General features: G+C 38.4%; 1 protein-coding gene across 3 annotated transcripts in view; it reads right to left on the bottom strand.

Annotated features, from left to right (window-relative positions):
• EDA2R (ectodysplasin A2 receptor) overlaps positions 1 to 19,377 on the bottom strand; it is an 88,358-nt gene that overhangs the window by 57,117 nt on the left and 11,864 nt on the right. For all 3 annotated transcript variants that reach the window (XM_061409865.1, XM_061409864.1, XM_061409863.1), the window contains one exon: positions 13,871 to 13,967. In XM_061409865.1, coding sequence (XP_061265849.1) covers positions 13,871 to 13,957 — 87 coding nt within the window. In that variant the 5' untranslated portion in view covers positions 13,958 to 13,967. The remainder of the gene's footprint in view (positions 1 to 13,870; positions 13,968 to 19,377) is intronic.

Below are 19,377 nucleotides of genomic sequence, written 5' to 3'. Positions count from 1 at the left end.
GTACATTAGTACAGTGCAACAGCTGGCACACAGGTGTTGGCATCTATTGAATGGGCAAGATTTAATGACTGGAGAGGGAGAGGAGGTGGGAGATAGTAGAGATAAAGGATTGTCAACAATAGGAGATGGAGGGCAAGCTGCAATTTCACTCACATCTGACACTGATGGAACACATACTTGTATCTTTGAAAATTCACAACTTGAAGGTTCAAATGTAGGGGACTTAGTATACCCATAATGATGTCAAGGAAAACTATACAAAATTATCACAAATAAATCAAGATGGAATCCTAAAAATTTGTTCAAGTAATCCACAGGGAAGCAAGGAATGATGCATGGAAGAACAAGAAACATAAAAAACAAATGGATAAAATGGCATACTTAGGGTCTAACATATCAACAGTTACTGTAAATATAAAAAAATTAGTACACCAATTAAGAGCTGAGATTGGCACAGTGTATACAATAAACACTATCAAATTGCCCTCAGTAAGAATTTCAGGGATGGCTTCAAGATGGTGGAGGAATAGAATGGGGAGAGCATCTTCTCCCCTACAAAAGATCACCTCTCCCACATCAAAAGATCATCTCCATGTGGAACAATTACACCCAACAACTTCTGAACACTGGCAGAGGACCCCAGATGTCCAGAATGGCAAAACAATCTCCTCAGAATGAAGGGTTATGTCTTCTGTGCTGTGTAGCCTGAGAAGTCTTGATGCCACTGTAAGAGGTTAGGCCTGAACCCCAGAGGCAGTAGACTCAACTCCAGTTCTTTGAACCATCAGAGAACCCCCAAAGCCATGGAACATTAATAGATGAGAGCCCACCCAAAGGCCTCCATACCTACACTGAGACAAAACTCCACCAAGAGCCAGCAAGCCCCCAGTGCAGCGTGCCCCATTCCAATCCTCCAGCAAAACAGGAACACAATGCTGAATATTAGCAGACAGGGTGCCCAAAGCCATAGCAAACCCATAGACACCCCAAAACTCACTACTGGACACTGCAAAGCCCTCCAGAGAGAAGATATCCAGTTCTATCCAACAGAACACTGGCACAAGTCCCCCCACCCATGAAACTTTCACAAGGCACTGGTCCAACCCCACCCATGGGCAGCAGACTCCACAATTAGGAGAAACTACCACCCTCCAGCCTGCAGAAAGGAGAACCTAAACACAGAAAACTAAACAAAGTGAAAAGACAGAGAAATACACAGCAGATGAAGGAACACGGAAAAAACTCAGAAGATCAAACAAATGAGGAGGAGATAAGGAATCTATCTGAAAAATAATTCAGAATAATGATAGGAAAGATGATCCAAAATCTTGACAACAAAATAGAGGCATGGATAAATAGTTGGAGGCATGGATTGAGAAGATACAAGAAATGTTTAACAAGGACCTAGAAGAATAAATGAAAAAACAGTCAACAATGCAATAACTAAGTTTAAAAATACAGTGGAGGGAACCAACAGTAGAGTAATTAAGGCAGAAGAATGGATAAGAGAACTGGAAGACAGAATGGTGAAAATAAATGAAGCAGAGAGGAATAAAGAAAAAAGAATAAAAAGAAATGAAGATAACATAAGAGACCACTGAAACACCATTAAGCACCCCAACTTTTGAATCATAGATGTCCCAGAAGAAGAAGATAAAAGGAAAGGGCATGAGAAAATATATGAGATTATAACTGAAAACTTCCCTAAAATAGGGAAGAAATACCCATCCCAAAAGCCCAGAAAGCCCCAGGCAGGATAAGCTAAAGGAGAAACATGTCAAGATACATATTAATCAAACTAACAAAAATTAAAAACAAATATTAAAAGCAGTGAGGGAACAGCAACAAATAACACACAAGGGGATCCCCATAAGGTGAATGACTGAATTTCAACACAAGCTCTGCAGGCCAGGAAGGAATGGCAGGAATACTTAAAGTGATAAAAGGGAGAAATCTACAGCCAGGATTACTCTATTCAGAAAGGATCTCATTCAGATGTGAAGGAGAAATCAAAGGCTTTACATACAAGCAAAAGCTAAGAGAATTCAGCACCACCAAACCAATGCTTCAACAAATGATAAAGGAACTTCTCTAGATAGAAAACACAGCAAAGGCCTATAAAAACAAATCCAAAACAAAATAACAAAATATAAACACAATATTAAACTGAAAAAAATAAAGTAAATGGTAATGGGGTCATACATATCAATAACTACCTTAAATGTAAACGGGCTAAATGCTCCAAGAAAAAGACATAGATTGGCCATATGGATACAAAAACAAGACTCCCATATATGGTGTTTACAAGAGATTCACCTCAAATCTAGGGACACACATAGACTGAAAGTGAGGGGCTGGAAAAAGATATTCTATACAAAAAGAGATCAAAAGGAAGCAGAAGTAGTAATACTCATATCAGATAACATAGACTTTAAAATAAAGACTGTTTTAAGAGATAAAGAGGAACACTGCATAATGATCAAGATATCAATCCAAGAAGACAATTATAAATATATATGCACCCAATGTAGGGGCACTTCAATCCATAAGGCAAATGATAACAACTATTAAAGGGGAAATTGACAGCAACACAGTAATAATGGAGGCCTTTAATAAATACTCCACCCACACCAATGGACAGATCATCTAGATGGAAAATTAATAAGGAAATACAAGCTTTAAATGACACATTGGAGCAGTTGGACCTAACATATCTACAGGGCATTTAATCCAAAACCAATAGATTTCACTTATTTTCTCAAGTGCACATGGAACATTCTTCAGGATAGATCACATCCTGGACCATAAATCAAGTCCTGTTAATTAAAAAACAACAACAACAACAACAACAAAAACCAAATCATTTCAAACATCTTTCTTGATCATTATGCAGTAAGATTAGATATCAACTACAGAAAAAAAGACTATAAAAAACACAAACACATGGAAGATAAACAACACAGTTCTGAAGATCACTGAAGATATGAGAAAGTAAATCAAAATATGCATAGAAACAAGTGAAAATGAAAACACAACTACTCAAAACCTACAAGATGCACTAAAAGCAGTGCTAACAAGGAAGTTCTTAGCAATACAAGCTTACCTCAAGAAGCAAGAGATACATAAAGTAAACAACCTAACATTACACCTAAAGCAACTAGAGAAAGAAAAACAAAAACAAAAAACCAAAGTTACTAGAATGAAAGAAATCAGAAAGATCAGAGCAGAAATAACTGAAAAAGAAATGAAGGCAGCTATAGCAAAGATCAACAAAACTAAAAGCTGGTTCTTTAAGAAGATAAACAAAATAGACAAACCATTAGCCAAACTCATCAAGAAAAAACATGGAGAAGACTCAAATCAATAAAATTAGAAATGAAAACAGAGAAGTTACCACAAACAAATCAGAAACAAAAAGGATCATAAAAGACTGCTACAAGCAACTATATGCCAATAAAATGGACAACTTGGAAGAAATGGGCAAATTCTTAGAAAAATATAGCCCTCTAAAACTGAACCAGGAGGAAACAGAAAATATGAACAGACCAATCACAAGTATGGAACTCAAAACTGTAAACAAAACTCTTCCTAACAAACAAAAGCCCAGGACCAGATGGCTTCACAGTTAATTTATACCAAAAATTTAGAGAAGAGCTAACACTTATCCTACTCAAACCCTTCCAGAAAGTTTCAGGGTAAGGAAAACTGCCAAACTCATTCTATGAGGCCACTATCACCCTGATACCAAAACCAGATGAAGATGACACACATGCAAAAAAAAAATAATATATATATATAGGCTAATATCACTGTGGAACGTAGATGAAAAAATCATCAACTAAATTCTAGCAAACAGAATTCAACAACATATTAAAAAGATCATACATCATGATCAGATGGGCTTTACTGCAGGGATACATAGATTATTCTATATATGCAAATCAAACACTGTGATATGCCATGCTAACAAATTGAAAGATAAAAACAAGATGATCATCTCAGTAGATGCAGAGGAAGTCTTTGACAAAATTCAATACCCATTATGATAAAAACTCTCCAGAAAGTAGGCACAGAAGAAACATACCTCAACATAATAGAGACCATATACAACAAACCCATAGCAAACACTATCCTCAATGGTGAAAAACTGAAAGCATTTCCTCTAAAATCAAGATGAAGGAGCCACTTTCACCACGACTATTCAACATAGTTTTGGAAGCCATAACCACAGCAGTCAGAAAATTAAAGAAACAAAAGGAATTCAGATTGGAAAAGAAGCAAAACTTTCACTGTTTGCAGATTACATGATTCTCTACATAGAAAACCTTAACAACACCATCAGACAATTACTAGAGCTAATCAATGAACATAGTAAAGTCATAGGATATAAAATTAATACACAGAAATCCCTTGCATTCTTATACACTAACAATGAAAAATCAGAAAGAGAAATTAAGGAAACAATTTCATTCACCATTGCAACAAAATGAATAAAATACTTAGGAATAAATTTATCTAAAGAGAACACCTATATACAGAAAACTATAAAACACTGATAAAATAAATCAAAGATGACACAAACAGAGAGACACACCATGTTCTTGGACTGGAAGTATCAATATAATGAAAATGACTATACTACCCAAAGTAATCTATAGACTCAATGCAACCCCTATCAAACTATAAACTGTACATCTCACAGAACTAGAACAAATAATTTCACAATTTGTATGGAAACACAAGACATTTTGAATAGGCAAAGCAATTTGAGAAAGAAGAATCGAGCTGGAGGAATCAACCTTCCTGACTTCAGACTATACTACAAAGCTACAATCATCAAGATAGTATACTACTGGCAAAAACCCAGAAATATTTACCAATGGAACAAGATAGAAAACCAGAAGATAAATCCATACACCTATGGACACCTTATCTTTGACAAACTAGGCAAAAAAAAAAAAAAAAAAAAAAATACACTGGAGAAAATAGTGTCTTCAACAACATCATCTCATACTGGGCAGAATGCCACCATCAGAAAGTCTACAAACAATAAATACTGAGAGGGTGTGGAGAAAAGGGAATCCTTTTACACTGTAGGTGGCAATGAAAATTGATACAACCACTATGGAGTATAGTATGGAGATTCCTTGAAAAACTAGGAATAAAACTACCATGTGCCCCAGCAATCCCAGTACTGGGCATATATCCTGAGGAAACCATAACTGAAAAAGACACATGTACCCCAATGTTCACTGCAGCATTATTTACAATTGCTAGGATATGGAATCAACCTAGATGTCCAGATGAATGGGTAAGGATAAGATAAGGATAAGAATAAGATAAGAATGGATAGCAACCTAGATGTCGTCAGATGAATGGATAAGGAAGTTATGGTGCATATACACAATGGAATATTACTCAACTATAAAAAAGAACACATTTGAGTCAGTTCCAATGAGGTGAATGAACATAGAGACTATTATACAGAGTGAAGTAAGGCAGAAAGAGAAAGACAAATATATATTAATGCACATATATGAAATCTTGAAAGATGGTACTGACAATCCTATGTGTAGGGCAACAAAAGAGACACAACATAAAGATGAGACTTTTGGACACAATGGGAGGTGAGGTGGGATGATTTGAGAAAATAGCACTGAAATATACACATTACCAAATGTGAAATAGATAGCCAAGGGGAGTTTCATCTATGATGCAGGGGATCCAAAGCTGGTGCTTTGTAACAACCTGAAGAGGGGTGGGTAGGGAAGCAGTTGGAAGAGGGGTTCAGGAGGGCAACGATACACATATGCCTATGGCAAATTCATGCTGATGTATGACAGAGGCCATTACAACATTATAAACTAATTATCCTACAATTAAAATAAATTAATTAATTTTAAAAATAATTTCTTAAATAGGAGTTTCATTTCTTAAGAAATTAGAAAGGAAGAAAGTATCATGAAAAATTTATATTGAAAATTTTGTTTCCTAATGGGGAAACAAAGAAAACATGTTCAAATGATCATGTCCCCCCAAATTCTTTTCCTGCTAACTAGTTTTATAACAAGAAAAATATTGATGTTCTTAATTAATTTTACCAAGCTAACACAGTTCTGATATAAAATTTGAGGCACAAGGGCTTCCCTGGTGCCTCAGACTATAAAGAATCTGCCTGCAATGCAGGAGTCCTGGGTTCGATCCCTATGTTGGGAAGATCCCCTGGAGAAGGGACTAGCTAACCACTCCAGTATTCTTACCTGGAGAATTCCATGGACAGTGGAGCCTGGCAGGCTACCATCCATGGGGTCGCAAAAAGTCATACACGACTGAGCAACTAACACTTTTACTTCATTTTCAGCATAGTGCTGATATCAATTTTGATGCTGATAGTGTACTTATTTATTATGCTGCTACTGCTAAGTCGCTTCAGTCATGTCCGACTCTGTGCGACCCCAGAGACAGCAGCCCACCAGGCTCCCCCATCCCTGGGATTCTCCAGGCAAGAACACTGGAGTGGGTTGCCATTTCCTTCTCCAACGCATGAAAGTGAAAAGTGAAAGTGAAGTCACTCAGTCGTGTCGGACTCTTAGCGACCCCATGGACTGCAGCCTACCAGGCTCCTCCATCCATGGGATTTTCCAGGCAAGAGTACTGGAGTGGGTTGCCATTGCCTTCTCCAACTTATTTATTATACTTATTTATAAATAAGAGTACTTATTTATTATAAATAAAATATTAACATAAAACATAAGAGGGCATTTAACCCAAAATCACAATAAAAAATGCCTTATCCTGGGGATGGAAGATATTTTAATTTTGGAATTTATTAATATAGGTTATCAAATTAATATATCAATGATACAGTCATTAAATAGTCAAGAAATAATGACAAAATGAAATAAAATTAAAAATCACTTCTGATTTTTAAAAATATTATACATTATATAAAAGATTTTTAAAATACTCCATATTCTGCTATATGTATTTCTAGTCAGGTGCCCTACATGAGTGAAGGATGAATGATAAACAGTGAGTAGAATAGGAAAACAAAAATTCAGAAACAGTTCACAACACTGCAAATAAACAAACACCAAAAGGTGATATTTTCCCCTATCAAATAAAAAAAGGAAAAACAAAACAAAACAAACTCCTCTCATGTTAGTAATGTAATGTGACAAAGGAAGACATAAAATAGATGATAGACACATACATTATTTATGCTTGGTTAGGTTTCTGGGATATACTAACTCCATGCACTATTGACAATAATTGTAATTATAGTGGAAATTAGTAAAATAAAGGAAAAAAAGTGTTATCTGCTAATATATTACAGGATTCTTAAAACTGAATGCATTATTTAGATTGATCATTTTACTTCTAAAAATGTCCTGCTGGAAGAGTGTTGCTCTTCTCTAAAGATTTATTTACAGTGATGTTTACAGTTAATCCTGGAGAAGGAAATGGCAACCCACTCTAGTATTCTTACTTGGACAAGTCCATGGGCAGAGGAGCTTGGTGGGTTACAGTCCATGGGGTCACAAAGAGTTGGACACGACTGAGTGACTAACACTTTACAGTTCATATGAGTGAACTTAAAAACTAAATAAAATAAATTATAAAAATAAGATTGTGTCAGATGCTGTTAGCTTCTTATCCAAAATTCATTGCTCATTTTCTTCCTTATTAACATAACATTTATTTAATTCTGGGTGGTAAAGTGACCAGTCTCAAGAACTGATTCTTTTTTTTTTTTCTAATTTTATTTTATTTTTAAACTTTACATAATTGTATTAGTTTTGCCCAATATCAAAATGAATCCGCCACAGGTATACATGTGTTCCCCATCCCGAACCCTCCTCCCTCCTCCCTCCCCATACCATCCCTCTGGGCCGTCCCAGTGCACCAGCCCCAAGCATCCAATTGGTCTTATTCTGTTATGGCAATATCATTTTTGCTTGCCAAGTACTCATGTCCTAGCATCGGATGCAATTTTGAGATACTTATAATGCCCAACTCTGGTTAATATGATACAAAAGATTCAAAAGGAAATCTGTTGGGGAGCTTCTAGGAAAACGTGTGTGTGTGCTAAGTCACTTCAGTTGTGTCCAACTTTTTGCGATCCTATGGACTATAACCCACCAGGCTCCTCTCTGTCCGTGGCATTCTCCAGGCAAGAATACTGGAGTGGGTTGCCATGCCCTTCTCCAGGGGATCTTCTCAACCCAGGGATCAAACCTGTGTTTCTTCTGTCTCCTGCATTAGGCAGGCAGGTACCTTACTGCTAGCGCCACCTTCTCCCCTTACAATATTAAGCTGCTTTTTCCCCTGCCCCTTCTTCCTAACTGACTATGATGTAAGGATGTAATGCTTTCAGTTATGGTAACCAAAAGACCACAAGCATGAGGAAAAAATAGCAAGGTGCCCAGGATGTTGACAACATTCTGCCCAACCAACACCAAGGTTTCTTGCTTCCAGATTTTATTACATAAGTAAACGTGTTTATGGTTCAAATCAGTTTTAAGTTTTATGTTATTTTTAACTTAGTACATCCTAACTGAATAAAAGATTGATTTGCCCACAGCAAAGCTGGGACTCAAATCCATGTGCATCTGTCTCATGTTTATTTTTACTGAACCACTGTGACTTTAAGCAAGACACATATCCTCTTTGAGTCTTAGTTTCATCATCTAAAATGGGGTTTATAATACCTTCTTGGTGGGAAAGACAGCCAAATGAGATAATGCACATGAAAGCTCTTTATAAAGCACAGACTGCTATACAAGCACAAGCTATTTATATGTAAAGTTGTTGGAAGAACACAGTATTGCAGTTAATTCATTTTTTTCCTGAGCTTTATAGTAGTGCTAAAACAAATTACAACCAAAGAGATGCTTAGACACTTCATCATGGGCTAATTTTGAGAGTTCGGTAACAAATAACAGTTTGACAGAAAGACCTGTTTTTTCCCCTTGGAGAAGTTTGGGTTTGTAAATATGGGTGACTTATCTAATACCTTGTTCTTATAAAAGTGCTGAGACTTCTGATCATGAAGATCAAGGTGATATTTAAAATAGATTTTATCAAGCCAAGCAGCTTATTCCATTGGGTCCATCCTAATGTCCAGCATGACCAAACTCTTGGTGATCATTCCTTGGTCTTGAGATCCCTTATAAATCATGTGGGTACCCCACTGTGGTATAGAATGTTATGTGTAGAGGAGTTAAAATTAGAATTAGTGCTTGTTTCTTGATATCCCTGGGCCTTAGTCTCTATTTGCAAAATAGGTAGAAAAGAGGCAGGCTAAATAATTACTACATTTTGTTTCAGTCAGGGGATCATGTCACTCTCCAACCTGTGAAGTGAAGTGATAGTTGCTCAGTTGTGTCCTACTCTTTGTGACTCTTGGACTGTAGTCTACCAGGCTCCTTGTCTACGAAATTCTCCAGGCAAGATTACTAGAATGGGTTGCCATTCCTTTTTCCATAGGATCTTCCTGATCCAAGGATCAAACCGGGGCCTCCTGCATTGCAGGCAGATTATATACCATATAAGCTACCAGGGAAGCTCAAACCTAAAACTCTCTGAAGGATTCCTGGTGCACTTAAAAAAAAATTTCTCAACATAAACTTGAAGAGTCCCCATGATTTGGCAATATCTCTCTCTGAGACTTCATTATGTACTACTCTGTCTCTCACCCAACAATCATCAGCTGTACTTACATTCTTCCTCTTCTTTGAACATTCCTAGTTCACTCTCACCTTGGAACTCTGTAGTAGTTCTATCCTCTTCCCAGAAGGCACCTCCTTAAAAAGGCATTCCTGTACTACATGATAGGAGCTAACCAGTCATTCTGTATAAGATCACTGTAATTTAATTCTTGTCATACTTCCATATCTATGTATGTATCTTTTTCACTGTTTCACTAATTTACTTATGATTGATTCATGTGGAGGTTTGACAGAAAACAGCAAAATTCTGTAAAGCAATTATCCTTCAATAAAAAATAAATAAATTTAGAAAAAAAGGTAAGGTTGGTGAAGGCAAAAAATTTTGTTTTGCCACATCCACAGTGCCTAAAACCATGCCTGCCAGTTTGTAGGTGTTTAAACTATCTCCCAAAAAAGAAATGAAAACAGGCAAAATGGTTGTCTGAGGAGGCCTTACAAACACTGTGCAAAGAAGAGAAGCACAAAGCAAAGAAGAAAGAGAAAAATATACCAAACTGAATGCAGAGTTTCAGAGAATGGCAAGGAGAGATAAGAAAGACTTCTTAAGTGAACAACGCAAAGAAATAGAGAAAACAATAGAACTGGAAAGACTAGAGATCTCTTCAAGAAAATTAGAGATACCAAGGGAATATTTAATGCAAATGTTAGTCACTCAGTCATGTCTGACTCTTTGCGACCCCACGGACTGTAGCCTACCAGGTTCTTCTGTCCATGAGATTCTTCAGGCAAGAATATTGGAGTGGGTTGCCATTCCCTTCTCCAAAGATGGACACAATAAAGGACAGAAATGGTATGGACCTAAGAGCAGCAGAAGAGATTAAGAAGAGGTGGCAAGAAAACACAGATGAACTATACAAAAAAGGTCTTAATGACCTGGATAACCTCAATGGTGTGACCACTCACCTACAGCCAGAGATCCTAGAGTATGAAGTCAAGTAGGCCTTAGGAAGCATTAGTAGAAACAAATCTAGTGGAGGTGATGGAATTCCAGTGGAGCTATTTCAAATCCTGAAAGATGATGCTGTTAAAGTACTGCACTTAATATGCCAGCAACTTGGGAAAACCCAGCACTGGCCACTGGACTGGAAAAGGTCAGTTTTCATTCCAATCACAAAGAAGGGCAATGTGAAAGAATGTTCAAACTACCACACAATTGCACTCATTTCACATGCTAGCATGGTAATGCTCAAAATAATTCAAGCTAGGCCCCAACAGTACATCAACTGAGAACTTCCAAATGTACAAGATGGATTTAGAAAAGGTAAAGGAACCAGAGACCAAATTGCCAACATCTGTTGGATCATAGAAAGAGAAAGGGAATCTAGAAAAACATCTACTTCTGCTTCATTGACTATACTAAAGCCTTTGACTGTGTGGATCACAACAAACTGTGGAAAATTCTTAAAGATATGAGAGTACCACACCACCTTACCTGCTTCCTGATAAACCTGTATGCAGACCAAAAAGCAACAGCTAGAACCAGACATGGAACAATGAACTGGTTCCAAATAGGGAAAGGACTACATCAAGGCTGTATATTGTCACCCAGCTTATTTAACTTATATACAGTCAGGTCAGTTCAGTCACCCTGTCATGTCCAACTCTTTGAAACCTCATGGACTGCAGCATGCCAGGGTTCCCTGTCCATCACCAACTTCCAGAGCTTGCTCAAACTCATGTCCATTGAGTCAGTGATGCCATCCAACCATCTCATCCTCTGTTGTCCCCTTCTCCTTCTGCCTTCAATCTTTCCCAGCATCACAGTCTTTGCCAATGAGTTAGTCCTTCCCATTAGGTGACCAAAGTACATCATGTGTACAGATATACAGAGTACATCATGTGAAATGTTGGGCTGGATGAAGCTTAAGCTAGAATCAAGATTACCAAGAGAAATACCAATACCCTCAGATATGCAGATGACACAACCTTAATGGCAGAAAGCAGAGAGGAACTAAATAGCGTCTTGATGAAGGTGAAAGAGGACAGTGAAAACACTGGCTTAAAACTCGGCATTCAAAAAACTAAGATTATGCGATCTGGTCCCATTCAGTTCAGTTCAGTTCAGTTGCTCAGTCGTGTCCGACTCTTTGCGACCCCATGAATTGCAGCATGCCAGGCCTCCCTGTCCATCACCAACTCCGAGTTCACCCAAACTCATGTCCATAGAGTCTGTGATGCCATCCAGCCATCTCATCCTCCACTGTCCCCTCTTCCTCCTGCTCCCAATCCCTCCCAGTATCATAGTCTTTTCCAATGAGTCAACTCTTCGCATCAGGTGGCCAAAGTACTGGAGTTTCAGCTTTAGCATCATTCCTTCCAAAGAAATCCCAGGGCTGATCTCCTTTAGAATGGACTGGTTGGATCTCCTTGCAGTCCAAGGGACTCTCAAGAGTCTTCTCCAACACGACAGTTCACAAGCATCAATTCTTCAGCGCTCAGATTTCTTCACAGTTCAACTCTCACATCCATATATGACTACCAGAAAAACCATAGCCCTGACTAGATAGACCTTTGTTGGCAAAGTAATGTCTCTGCTTTTCAATATGCTATCTAGGTTGGTAATAACTTTCCTTCCAAGGAGTAAGCGTCTTTTAATTTCATGGCTGCAGTCACCATCTGCAGTGATTTTGGAGCCCAGAAAAATAAAATCTGACACTGTTTCCACTGTTTCCCTATCCATTTCCCATGAAGTGATGGGACCAGATGCCATGATCTTAGTTTTCTGAATGTTGAGCTTTAAGCCACCTTTTTCACTCTCCTCTTTCACTTTCATCAAGCGGCTTTTTAGTTCCTCTTCACTCCAGTCCCATTGCTTCATGTCAAATAGATGTGGAAACAATGAAAACAGTGACATATTTTATTTTCTTGGGTTCCAAAATTACTGTGGACAGTGACTGCAGAAATTAAAAGACGTTTGCTCCTTGGAAGAAAAGCTATGACAAACCTAGCCAGCATATTAAAAAGCAGAGACACCACTTTGCTGACTAGGTTCATATAGTCAAAGCTATGGTTTTCCAGTAGTCATGTATGGATGTGAGCGTTGGACCATAAAGAAGCCTGAGCACCGAAGACTTGATGCTTCTGCACTGTGGTGTTGGCAAAGACTCATGAGAGTCCCTTGGACAGCAAGGAGATCAAAGCAGTCAACCTTTAAGGAAATTAACCCTGAATATTCACTGGAAGGACTGATGCTGAAGCTCCAATACTTTGGCCACCTGATGCAAAGAGCTGAATCATTGCAAAAGACCCTGATGCTGGGAAAGATTGAGGGTAGGAGGAGAATGGGGTGACAGAGGATGAGATGTTTGGATGGCATCATCGACTCAATGGATATAAGTTTGAGCAAACTCAGGAGATAGTGAAGGATAGGGATAGGGAAGCCTGGTGTGCTGTAGTCCATGGGGTCGCAAAGAGTAGGACATGACCTAGTGACTGAATAACAATGAACAAAACCAGTAAGTGATTGCTGAATTAATAGACAACTGCAGAAAATATGTGAGTGTGAAAAAAATCTGCTGGCTGTCTGCTCCCAACCTTTGTGTCCTCAACTTCAGTCTCAATTTAATACCACTCTCAGTTTCTGGGATCAATGGGGACCTGAAGCAGAAACAATAATGCACCTCTGCAAATCAGGGTTGAGTATATAATTCCTGCCTTGTGGGTTGTTTTGTTACCAACTGGGATTCTAGACCCTTCCTAGTTCCCCATCAGTGAATCCTCTCTTGCAGTTTCCTCAGTGGCCCAGTTCCTCTATACAGAGGCCACATTTCAGCCTACTCAGTTCTCTCTTTTCCATTCCCAAGACTTGATAGCTGGCTCCTGAACCCCAAATGAGTGGATCTTGCTTTAGTTGACATATGTCTATAATACTTAACAGCCTTCTTAAGCCTTTGTATTATATATCTCCTCTTGAGATACTCCATTATCTCATGGAATCCTCACCTGCCTCTGATGCTGCCAGGTTGAATTCTTAATGGAACTGTGAATGCTATTGTCATAATCTTTGGATTTCATATGTTTTATTTGCTAAACCTATTAGCCACAGATGGGGTTGACTCTCCTAATCTTGGACTTTCTTGGTTGCCAGTCTGCTTTTCTAGGATGTAACAGAAATAAGTATCCTGACCAGGGGTACTTACCTTGGAGAGCTCTTGTCCAGGTCCACACAGTTGGCAAGTGACACACCGTCCCCATTGGTCCCAGTACTCATTTTCTTGGCAATCCATGGTGGGAAGGCTATGGGCACAGAATACAATTATGGAACAAATGGAAAGGATCTCAAGGCAAGTAGTGGCTTCCATCTCAGTTGGTTTATGGACCTCTTAGTCTATTCTCTGGACCTGGGTTAGAAGGTTTGAGGAAGCCAAATCAAAACAGCTAATGCCTAGATAGCACTAACCATGTGCCAAGAAGTCTTAAATGGTTTAAATGTAATAATTCAAGCTTTAAAACAACCATATCATAAATTATTATTAACCTAATTTTGAATATGTGAAAAATGAGACATAAAGGCCAAGGAATTCACCAATGTTCATACAGTTAGTGGTTGTAACACTTGCTGAACTGGAAAGAAAATGATAAGACAAGAAGCTGGTATCTGCCTAGAAACTAGAGTATAGCCACAATCTCTCACATGTTACCAGCTATCAACAGTTTTGAAAGCACTTTCATACTCATTATATTTGATCCACATAACATTCATGTTGCAAGCAATAGAGATTATTATCCCTTTGTGGATGAGAAAGCTGAAGCATGGTTCTCTTTTGCCAAAACTGTCTCAAGTACCTTTGAAGACAACTAGCTGTCATTGCTTCTGTCCTTGGAAGCGTGGGAGGGGAGAATGATCCAGCTTGAAGAAATGTCCTGGTACATCAAAGTGCAGAGAAAAGGAAACACTACTCAGATAACAGGTTTCAAAATACAAATGGTATAGGGCACTGGCACTAGCATTGGTCAAAGAGTTGGGAGATATCGGTTCTATCCTGGATACAGGTTTGTTGAGGACTAATAAGCTTCCTCAGGATATGGGACTTTCAGGGTTGAAACTAGGACAGTCTCAGGTAAACTGGGATGGTTGGTCAACTTACTTGGCTCTTCTTTCAATCTATGATTCTGTATGAGTCACTTTATTTTTTCTGGCTTCAGTTACTTAATCTGAAGAAAGGGGTCGGTACGTTCCTTACCTACCTTATATAGTCCTTGGAATGATTAAATGAACTAAGGTCCATCAAAGCATTCTGAAGGATTTGAGAAGTTATACAAAATAAGATAGAGTTGAGTATATAGAGAGGTAATTTTCTACAAAGATGAATTTTACTGTAAGTAACTGATACATGGGGCTTGCATTGCTCAAAGAGAAAGGTGGGGTGAGGTTCTTTTGTTCACTCCTTAACCTCATACCACGGTGAACTTAAGGTGGTTTCTCAAAGTATATAAAATCCTAAATGTGTACTTCCAGTCAGAAGAGAGGAGAGTGTGTATGTATAACTTGTGCTAGATACCATCATTCCTCCCTTTAAAAGTCCCCAGTAGCAATGGAATAAGTTTTCCTGTCTGGGATTCTTGCTTGAATGTACCTTTTCCCACGATCAACTGGGCCATTCTTTCCCATTTCTTAATTCAGAACAAAGTAGACTACAAAATCTATTTTTTACATAAGCTTAAGATGCCCCCGTCTGTTGTTTTTATTATTGACCCATAGTGTCAGCCTCAGTAGGCACACTCCCCTCCCTACCCCGCATCATGTCATTAGGAACAAGAACTATCAGTGGTCTCACAGCTCTCATGACAAGATAATTAAGTGTCATGGGCACAGGGCCAGAATACTGGTCTGGGCAACTCCCCTGTATCCTATTCTTGCCCACAAAAACAGAAAATCATTGGCAGGAGCCAAAGAGCAGTCATGCCCTTATGATAAGCTCCCAATATAGGCATCTGAAATCTCCATAGCATCTGTTTCTGCCCTTTGGGTATCTGAGACACTTTATTATATTTGGTATCCAGAGCCCCTTCCATCTAATAAATGTCATGTGGCATGAATCTTAATATGTCCCTCTAACCTTGGCTTTGAGACCTGTGAGTAGGCAAGTTAGGTGTATGGCCAAATCCCCATATCAGGCTCCAGGGAACAAACATAGGGCTTTTTTTTTTCCTTCTACTTTGTCAAACTGTTTATCCCAAGCAAGCAAATTAAACTGTCTTTCGCAATAAGTTTAACAAATTACCTTTTTTAAAGAGAAGCCACAATGACTCTGATCTGTTATGAAGAGGTCATGGCTATGAGTAAAATTGTCTAATAATGGTTAAATTATTACCAAGGGACAAACTCAGGCCTTATGTCAAGTTCTTCCCTGTGGTCAGCAGTGTCCTGTAGTACATGTACTGCCTTTTTATTTTAAGAGAAGGTGAGAGAGAATAACTAAGTTTTGAGAAAATCAGAGCTACTCTGAGGTGCCCTATAACTGCAGCTAGACACTCTTCCAAAGTATCCCAGAAGATACATCTGAATCCTCCAAACTGCTGTATAAGTCAGCAACATAGATGGATCTATAAAATTTTGACATATGTATGGATGTGTGCTAAGTCACTTCAGTCGTCACTGACTCTTTGCAACCCCATGGACTATTGCACACAAGGCTCCTCTGTCTCTGGCATTCTCCAGACAATAATACTGGAGTGGGTGGCCATGTCCTCCTTCAGGGGATCGTCACGAACCAGGAATATAACCCACAGTTCCTGTGTCTCCTGCATTGCAGGCAGATTCTTTACCATTGAGCCACCAGGGAATATACTCATACAAATGCTTCCAGATAAAGATAAAAAACCTTTTCATTACCTCAGCAGACTCTCTCATACCCCTTCCCAGTCAATGCCATTTCCTTCTCTGAAGTAATTTCTATTCTGACTTCTATCACCATTATTAGTTTAACCTGTCCTTGAATGTCATGTAAATTTGATTCATATGAGAGCCTTCTTTTTTTCTGGCTTTCTTTGCTCAGTACAACATCTGTGAGATTTACCCATGACATTGTGTATAGCAACATTTATTCCTTACCATTGCTGTATAGTATTCCACTGTTTGGATATGCCATAATTTATTTTATGTGTGTTTTTTTTTTTCTTTTGGTTGATGGGCATTGGGCTGTTTCTTTCTTTTTTTTTAATTTTATTTTTAATTTAAATTTATTTATTTTAATTGGAGGCTAATTACTTTACAATATTGTATTGGTTTTGCCATTTATCAACATGAATCCACCACGGGTGTACACATGTTCCCCATCCTGAACCCCCTCCCACGTCCCTCCCCATACCATCTCTCTGGGTCATTCCAGTGCACCAACCCCAAGCATCCTGTATCCTGCATCAAACCTAGACTGGTGATTCATTTCTTATATGATATTATACATGTTTCAAAGCCATTCTCCCAAATCATCCCACCCTCTCCCTCTCCCACAGAGTCCAAAAGACTGTTCTATACATCTGTGTCTCTTTTGCTGTCTCGCATATAGGGTTATCATTACCATCTTTCTAAATTCCATATATATGCATTAGTATACTGTATTGGTGTTTTCCTTTCTGGCTTACTTCACTCTGTATAATAGGCTCCAGTTTCATCCACCTCATTAGAACTGATTCAAATGTATTCTTTTTAATGGCTGAGTAATACTCCATTGTGTATATGTACCATTGCTTTCTTATCTGTTCATCTGCCGATGGACATCTAGGTTGCTTCCATGTCCTAGCTATCGTAAACAGTGCTGTGATGAACATTGGGGTACATGTGTCTCTTTCAATTCTGGTTTCCTCAGTGTGTATGCCCAGCAGTGGGATTGCTGGGTCATAAGGCAGTTCTATTTCCAGTTTTTTAAGGAATCTCCACACTGTTCTCCATAGTGGCTGTACTAGTTTGCATTCCCAACAACAGTGTAAGAGGGTTCCCTTTTGGGGCTGTTTCTAATTTGCGGCCATTTAGAATAAAGTTGTTACACTATGGTCAAATGATTTTCAAAGAGAGTGCCAAGACAATTCAATGGGAAAGCAATAAGCTTTTCAAAAAAACATATTGTGACAACTGCATAGTCACATGAAAAAGAATCAAATTGGACTCTTATCTCATACCATATATAAAATTAACTTAAAATGGACCAAACCTCTAAATGAAAGATATAAAACTATAAAACTCTTAAAGGAGTTTTTATAAGGAAACAAAAATGTTTATAATTAAATTTTTTTCTTATAGGAAAATATAGGTATAAACCATGATCTTTGATTAGGCAATGATTTCTTAGATCATAGCACCAAAAGGAACACAACAAAACAGGAAAAAAATACATAAATTTTACTTAACCAAAATTTAAAACTTTTGTGCTTCAAGGACACTATCAAGAAAAAGAGGGAGAGGGTGGGAAGATTTGGGAGAATGGCATTGAAACATGTAAAATATCATGTATGAAACGAGATGCCAGTCCAGGTTTGATGCACGATACTGGATGCTTGGGGCTAGTGCACTGGGACGACCCAGAGGGATGGTATGGGGAGGGAGGAGGGAGGAGGGTTCAGGATGGGGAACACATGTATACCTGTGGCAGATTCATTTTGATATTTGGCAAAACTAATACAATTACATAAAGTTTAAAAATAAAATAAAATTAAAAAAAAATAAAAAGACAACCCACATAACAGGAAAAAAAAAAAAAAACTGTAAGTTATAGAGAACTGACAAGCTATATGAAGGGCTTCCCTGGTGGCTCAGACAGCAAAGTATCCACCTGCAATGCAGGACACCCAGGTTCGATCTCTGGGTTGGGAAGATCCCTTGGAGAAGGGAATGGCAACCCACTTTAGTATTCTTGCCTAAAGAATTCCATGGACAGATTTTGCAGGCTACAATCCACGGGGTCCCAAAGAGTCGGACACAACTGAGTAACTAAGCATGAACACACAAACTATATATCAATGTATGTGTGTATATACACATATATATATATATATATAAAATACACATGTATAATGTATATATTGTAATAAAATATATATATTATATAATATATATATTGTAATACACACACACACACACACACACATATATATATATATATATATATATATATATATATATATATATAATGGGCTTCCCAGGTGGCACTAGTGGTAAAGAAAGGGAAAGGGAAGTTGCTCAGTCGTGTCCAACTCTTTGTGACCCTGTGGACTGTAGCCTACCAGGCTCCTCCAGCCATGGGATTCTCCAGGCAAAAATACTGGAGTGGGTTGCCATTCCCTTCTCCAGGGGATCTTCCCGACCCAGGGATCAAGCCCAGGTCTCCTGCATTGAAGGCAGATGATTTACCCTCTGAGCTACCAGGGAAGTAGTGGTAAAGAAACTGCCTGTCAATGCGGGAGACATAGGAGATACTGGTTCAGTCTCTGGGTTGGGAAGATCCCCTGCAGGAGGGCATGGCAACACACTTCACTATTCTTACCCGGAGAATCTCATGGACAGAGGACCCTGGCAGACTACAGTCTATAGAGTTGCACAGAGTCGGACATGACTGAAGTGACTTAGCACACACTTAGCACATACAATATGGAAATCTTATGACTCAACAATAAAAGGACAAATAATCTAATTAAATATTTGAATATACGT

Source organism: Bos javanicus, chromosome X (genome assembly GCF_032452875.1).
Source record: "Bos javanicus breed banteng chromosome X, ARS-OSU_banteng_1.0, whole genome shotgun sequence".
Classification (NCBI taxonomy): Eukaryota; Metazoa; Chordata; class Mammalia; order Artiodactyla; family Bovidae; genus Bos; species Bos javanicus.
This window is presented reverse-complemented; position numbering and strand designations above follow the sequence as displayed.